The sequence below is a fragment of the Tarenaya hassleriana genome, unplaced genomic scaffold (genome assembly GCF_000463585.1).
Source record: "Tarenaya hassleriana unplaced genomic scaffold, ASM46358v1 Cleome75, whole genome shotgun sequence".
Classification (NCBI taxonomy): domain Eukaryota; kingdom Viridiplantae; phylum Streptophyta; class Magnoliopsida; order Brassicales; family Cleomaceae; genus Tarenaya; species Tarenaya hassleriana.
This window is the reverse complement of record NW_010970030.1, coordinates 347,011-354,111: the sequence shown is the minus strand read 5'-3', so window position 1 is coordinate 354,111 and position 7,101 is coordinate 347,011. Positions and strand designations below refer to the sequence as shown.

The 7,101-nt window shown below is 40.0% G+C and overlaps 2 protein-coding genes across 2 annotated transcripts in view; one reads left to right on the top strand and one right to left on the bottom strand.

Annotated features, from left to right (window-relative positions):
* Positions 1 to 1,726: 1,726 nt before the first annotated feature.
* Positions 1,727 to 4,023, top strand: LOC104801856. The gene is made up of 3 exons (XM_010525239.1): positions 1,727 to 2,978; positions 3,135 to 3,186; positions 3,279 to 4,023. Exons 1-3 carry the CDS (start codon positions 1,727 to 1,729, stop codon positions 4,021 to 4,023), a joined length of 2,049 nt encoding a protein of 682 aa, XP_010523541.1.
* A 1,596-nt stretch (positions 4,024 to 5,619) lies between these two features.
* LOC104801855 (nucleolin-like) overlaps positions 5,620 to 7,101 on the bottom strand; it is a 2,434-nt gene continuing 952 nt past the window's right edge. The window contains exons 2-4 of the mRNA XM_010525238.1: positions 6,278 to 6,520; positions 5,762 to 6,174; positions 5,620 to 5,643 (exon numbers count right to left, since the gene is read on the bottom strand). Of these exons, the coding sequence (XP_010523540.1) occupies positions 5,620 to 5,643; positions 5,762 to 6,174; positions 6,278 to 6,520 (680 nt within the window). The remainder of the gene's footprint in view (positions 5,644 to 5,761; positions 6,175 to 6,277; positions 6,521 to 7,101) is intronic.

Genomic DNA, 7,101 nt, shown 5'->3' with positions numbered 1-7,101 from the left:
TTCTGCAGGGAAGATTGTACGGACGGGGACGATGAGAGTAAGATCGAGCTGAATCTGGGTTTGTCGCTCGGAGGCAGATTCGGTGTGGATAAGACTCCGGGCAAGCTCAAGCGATCGTCTTCGATCGCGGGCACGATGCCGGTTCTCTTGGAACAGAACTAGTCGGCGGCTCAGCCGTCGGATTCCACGTACACGGCGGGTTTAACGAGATCGACGTCGTTGCCGACGGAGATGGATGAGGAATGGAGGAAGAGGAAAGAGATGCAGAACTAAGAAGAATGGAAACTAAAAGGAGGAGATGTGAGAAACAGAAAACTCCCGAGACAATGCTCCGGCGATTTCGGCGACGGCGGAGGAAGAAATGGTAATTCCTCGAGATTGTCCGATCTGGACAGCAAGAATCAGCAAGGTAGTATACTCGATGAAGATTCTAAAATAGCTTCTTTCTCTCTCTATTGATCATTATTGTTGTCTTCGTATAATCGCAGGATGTTCCTCCCAGGAGAGGAGCAGTCATGAAACGAACCAGAGCCAAACCAGACGAGACAGAGAAACAGCCGAGGGGACATAACTCCATGGACAAGGGAAGAGCTGCAGAGTTGGAGATGCCTTATGTCTTCACGAAAGGGGAGGGACCGAATGGGAGAAGGGTACAAGCGGTTCTGTACAAGTACAGAAAGGGAGAGGAGCGAGTGAGGAGGGGCAATTGCAAAAATGCCCTTAAATGATACATGGGACTTCAATGGATACCCTTCATAAAAAAAAAAGAAAAGAGACAACATCAAATATAACCTTATAAATGTAGTTTCCCTATAATACCCTTTATTAATTTATATAATATAATAAAATAAAAATATTTCTCTCTCTTCTCTCCACCTCTCTCTCTCCCGCTCTCTCTCTCCTTTCTTCCGTTTTTTCGCGCCTGTATCACGCTCTCTCTCTCTCTCTCTTCGAGCTCCTCCTCTACAGTGTGAAATTCTCACCAAATTTGTTGAGAAAAACAAGCGAAATCTCCAATAATCTCATCCAATAAGCATAGATCTCGTGTATAGGTAAGTTTTCTTCTTTAAATTCCGTTATATACTTTGGGCATTTAGGGTTTTTCTTTTTATGAAAGGGTTTTGTTGTTTTCATGTTTATATTCGACCCATATGGTATAAATGAGTAAAATGGAACATATATATCAATAGCATATCGTATTTTGTAGACTTAATTGAGTTGAATCAATATTATCATGATTCACATTAGTCAAACTGGTCACATTAGTTAAACTATATCAAACTGGTCAAACTCTTCGAAATAATCAGAATCGGCAAACTCGTCTAACCGGTCATATTGACGAAGCTGGTCAAACTGGTCATACTCGTCAAACTGGTCATACTCGTCAAACTGGTCATCATATATCTCACATTTTGTGTTTATTTTATACAGTCATAATGGATGCAAGTGATGAAAGAATGACGATTATTTATTACAAGTCTGGTGGCAAGTGGACATTGAATTCGAGTGGAGAATATGAATGGGATGGAAAAGTTAAAGATGCCAAAGGAGTGATATTCCTTTTTCCTCCGACTGATTTGACATACAAACTTCTTGTTGAAGAGTTATATTCTGAGCTGGACGTAGATAAAGATAAAACAACTATCAAGCTAAGTTACTTGCCGACTATAAAAGGAAATAGTGAGCCGATTTACATATCGAATGATATCAAGTGTTTGTTTATCTCATGGACAAAATAAACGGAGGAAGGAGCATGCTTCACGTGGAGATTGAAAAAGTAAAGCTGCGAGTAAGGGGATATGGAAAAGATAACGGTGTGGAATACATTCCTGATTCCATTAGTGGTATTGGTGTTGGACCATATGGGGCTGTACTTTATGCAGGTTATAATAACAATATGATTCAGAGTCCTGATTTGAAAAGTAAAGCTGCGAGTAATACGATACAATTTATAGATGATTCAGATAATGAAGATACTATTGTTGTAGGAGAGGATGCAATTGTTTTGAAAGAGAAATCTGCAATTGATATAGTCCGTGGAACCAACAAAGTCGATTTTGTTGATTGTGATGGTGCTGGAGATGGAGATGGAGATGAAGAGAATAATTTGGCTGTGGTAGCTGCGGATGACACATCGTTTTCTCTTTCAGTATTCAATTTTACTGATGGATTGAATATAGGTATTGGTTATGAGTTTGATAGTAAGGAAGCAGCTCAGGAATATATACGGAAAGGAGCAGTTAAGGCTTGTTTCGGTTATGCTACAGTAAAGTCTGATAAGAAACTGTGGGAATTAAGATGCAAGTTTTATAGATCGGGTTGTGCTTGGAAATTGCGCATCGCAGCGATTCAGAATTCTGTGCGTTTTAGTGTAAGATCACATAATCCCGTTCATACTTGCAGACCAGTATCCGAATCAGAAAAAGCTGTGAAAGGTTCAGCAAAGTTGGTTAGAGATTATTTAAAGGAAGAATACGCTGGTAAGCTTGAAACTCCCACAGCAAAAGAGATAGTAGAACGAGTGCAAGTCAAGTACGGTGCGAGTGTATCATATATGATGGCATTGAGAGGAAAGTACAGTGCTGAAAATGAGATTCGTGGTAATCATGTTGAACATTACAGTAGGCTTCCTGGTTGGTTGCACATGTTGACGGAAAGAAATCTTGGGACTATAGCGAGCATTAAGTTGGAAGATGATAAAAAAACTTTCAAATATCTCTTCATCGCCTTGGGTGCAACTATAAAAGAATGGAACTATATGCGTAAAGTAGTTGCGATTGATGCAACATTTCTGACGAGCCAATATAAGGGAGCATTGATCGTGGCAACTGCCCAAGATGGTGATCATCACCAATATCCTTTAGCTTGGGGTGTGATAGATAGAGAGAAGGATGCTTCATGGTTGTGGTTTGTAACAAAATTAAGCGAAGTAACACCGGATGGTCCTGATGTAGTTGTGCTATCTGACCGACATAAAAGTATAATCAAAGCTGTGAGAGGAGTATACAAACAAGCGCAACATGGCTTTTGTGCGAGGCACATAGCACAAAATTTAAAAGTGCACGTGAACAGAGGCACAAGAAGAAAGGGTTCAAATGGTGAGACCGTCACTAAATTGTTTTTTAAATGTGCAGCAGCCTACACGATCAGTGAGTTTGAAGAGTTGTACAATGATCTAAAGAGCAGGTATGATTTTTGTGATTAATGTGATTGACTAATGTGACCAGTTTAACTAGTATTATTTATGAACTAATGTGAATATATCTCATTATGTGTAGATATCCCAAAGTAGCCGAGTACATGCAGAAAGAAGAACTTGCACCCGAGAAATGGGCAAGGTGTAAATTTAGGAGTGAAAGGTACAACTTGTTAACAACCAATGGGGCCGAATCGATCAACTCCGTATTGAAGAAGGCAAAAAAGTACCCAATCCTTAGTCTACTTGATATTTGTCTCGGAAAGACGGTGGAATGGTTTAACAGATATAGGTTGGAAGCAGGTAGTGCTGATGAATCTCAAAAGTTAACACCAATTGTTTACAAAGAGTTGCATGAACGTTATGAGAAGGCATGTACGTTTGATGTTCAAGAACTGAATCGTGTTACTGGCGAGTTTGAGGTGAGGGATGAAAAAGGTAGAAGACACTTGGTTAATCTTGGAGAAAGAACATGCGGTTGCAGAATGTTTGATGTGGATAGGTACCCTTGCAGTCATGCAATTGCAGCAACACATATGATCGGAAAAGGCGATATGATATACGATCTATGTTCTGAATACTATAGGCGGGATACATGGCGTATGGCTTACCAAGAGACTGTGTATCCGGTTCCTGATTATTGTGATTGGAATCTGCCATCGTTCGTTACAGAAATGACAGTTTTACCCCCTATAGTGGAAGAAAAACGGGTGAGTGGAAGGCCTAAACAGAACCGATTTCCTGGACCTGGTGAGACTCGAAAAAGAAAATCATATTCGGTAGGTTCGGTTAGTACGTCAACGATGTTACAGACGTATGAGTCATGAATTTGTATTTGTATTATATAATACATTTATTATGAATTTGTATTTGAATCATATGATGAAGACTTTGGTGTAATTTGTATTTGTCATGAATTTATATTCGTTTTATATAGTTTGTCATGAATTTGTGTTCGTTTAATATATTCGTCAAACTGGTCAAACCAGTTTGGGGTTTTGGATGAATGTGTGACGAGTTTGACGAGTACTGACGGTGTGACGAGTTTGACGGGTTGACGGTTTGTGAAAACAAATCGTTGGTGTAAATTAAGTTTTGATGGTTCAGTGTGGTGTATAGGGGTCATTATAACATATTTAACGAGTTTTTGTTAACCGTAACTCATGCGAAAAAAAACTATTTCCTACCCTAAGCCAATATGTTAGGAGAACATTATTAGAACTTTAGGGTTTCTTTGGGAGAACATGCATTGTGAGAAACAAAAAGGTCTTAAAATTTGAGAGCTAGATTTAGATTTAGCATAAGATACTTGATGAATGGGATGATAATTGATAAGTTTACAGTTTACAGTAGGCAAATTCGCGAAAATCGATAAGGTGTGACGAGTTTGACGAGTACTGACGGTGTGACGAGTTTGACGGGTACTAACGGTGTGACGAGTTTGACGAGTACTGACGGTGTGATGAGTGTGACGGGTACTGACGGTGTGACGAGTTTGACGGTTTGACGAGTACTGACAATAGTATGAAGATTTTACCCGATAAAATACATATAATTAAAAGGATGTTCATAAGAAATAAACGATAAAAATACAACTAATTAAAGAGGATCATGGGTTCATGAAGAAGAATCTTGACGTTCCTCTGGAGGCACCGTTACTTCGTGTCCATTAGCAAATATATCGCAAGCAAGTTTTTCACGTATAAAATATATTACCTCATCGTTGACGTCCTCTAATAACTTCGGTTCACCCATGTAGAGTGCCTCCGCATATTTGATGCTGTACACGCCACATTCATTTCCTGTTTGGTTCTGAGGTATGCCAGATACAAAGTCGATGGAAAACTTGTTTGAAACGTCAATTCGGCCGATCCCGCTAACCTTGAAGGCATCTGGGATACTTCTGCTTAAGTGATGAATGACTTTAACCGTGGCCTCCTTCGTATTCGGGTTGCAGTCATACACTTCAATCACAGTCCTGGTGAAGTCCACTTTAATAGTGACCCAATGGACTCCTATGTTAGGGTTTGCCAACGACGGAATGTTCAGCACACTGATGAAACCTTTGTAGTGTTCCAATTTCCTGCTACCACCGTCAAGTGGCAAGTCCCCACTCATGTATTGTCCAACACCACCGATTTCTTTTTGCCCCATTTCCCACCATTTGAAGTATTCACAACAACGCACGTCACAGAGGAAGTACTTCCTGTGGCACGGTGAAAATTTTTTTACACGTTTCCGGATTTCGTGCATTGCTTCGTCGATATGCTGTAAAACAAAAAATAAAACAGTCAAACTAGTCAAACCAAATATGAATGGTCAAACAACGAAACTAGTATAATCGGTCAAAATACTTACATTGTCTTTGAGCCATACACCTTCTTGTAGAAAGTCTTCGAAGAATCGTGATTTCCTTACGTGATTCAACCTCGATATCCAAAACCTCTCTTCTCTTGGTTTTTGCATAAACTTGAAGAGCACATTTGCTTTTCTTGTGGTCGTTTCAACAAAAGACTCAGCTCGCACAATATTGTCCATTATTATAGGCTCTCGAGGAATCCATACGTAAACAGGGTGTTTGCGTTGACCAGTAGGAATCTCAGATTCCACCACCGTAGATTGCACCGGGACATCACCATCCAATGGGATCGCAGGATCCTTGGGATCAGATTCCTTGGGCTCAGATTTCTCCGGCTCAGATTCCTTGGGCTCAGATTCCTTGGACTCAGATTTCTCTGGCTCAGATTCTTTGGGATCAACTTCTTGATGAATTACATCATCAATTTGGGTCGCATGATCCTTGGGAGCAGAATCCTTTGGATCAGATTCCACATGAACTTCATCATCATCAATTGGAGGCACAGAATCTTTGGGATCAGATTCCACATGATCTTTTTTCCCCTTTTTTCCCCTTTTTCCCTTTCTTCCCTTTCGACCTTTGGTTTCTCTCTTTGTTCGTTGTTTTTTGGAAGGTGGATCTGTCGATCCAAAGGCAGTGTATGGACTTTTAACAGCCTTTTTTCTTTTGCGCATCGGTCGTTTACTCTGTTGAACCGACTCCTTAGGAGCAGCAGGAATCACCTTCCTCCTCAGCAGAAGCCGCTCTAGGAGAAACATGAATCTCTTCATCCTTCTCTTCATCACCATCAGATTTCGGCTCAGATACCGCTCTAGGAGTAGCAGGAATCCCCTCTTCATCATCATCAGATGTTGCTTTAGGCGTAGCACGAATCTCTTCTTCTCCCTCTTCATCAACATGAGATGTTGCTTTTGGCGTAGCAGGAATCTCTTCATCATCATCAGATTCCCGCACAGATTCATGCCCTGCGTATAACCAATTAAACAATTTAACAGAGTTATATGTTCAAACTCGTCATACTAGTCAAACTCTCCAACCCAAATAATTGAGACGAGTGTGACCATGTATGACTATACTAGTCACACTAGTCAAACTCGTTAACCCAAATAAGTGTGACTGGTGAGACCATATATGACTACACTTATTACACTATTCAAACTTTAAACAAAACTAAATATTAAACTGTATGACTTTACCTCGCTCATGCTTTGAAAAAGCCACATTCTCTTCTGAAAAACGAGATCTCAATTCGAACTCGGTGTTCGTGTTATAGTGACTACCCGTTGAAACATCATCCTCTTTGTTGCGCTTTATCTCAGACCAATCTGTTGTTTCAACGGTGATTCCTGCTCTCTTTAGAACCCTTTCAAGTTTTTTAATTATCCTTCTTTCGATCTTTTCAGTTAACCTCCTTTCGACTTTTGCAATTATCTTTTTTTCCAATATCTTTTCAAAAGATATATTTTTCCCTTCTTCTCCTCTTTCTTCTTCTTCTTCTTCTTCCTCTTCTTCTTTTTCTTCTTCTTCTTCTTCTTCTTCTTCTTCT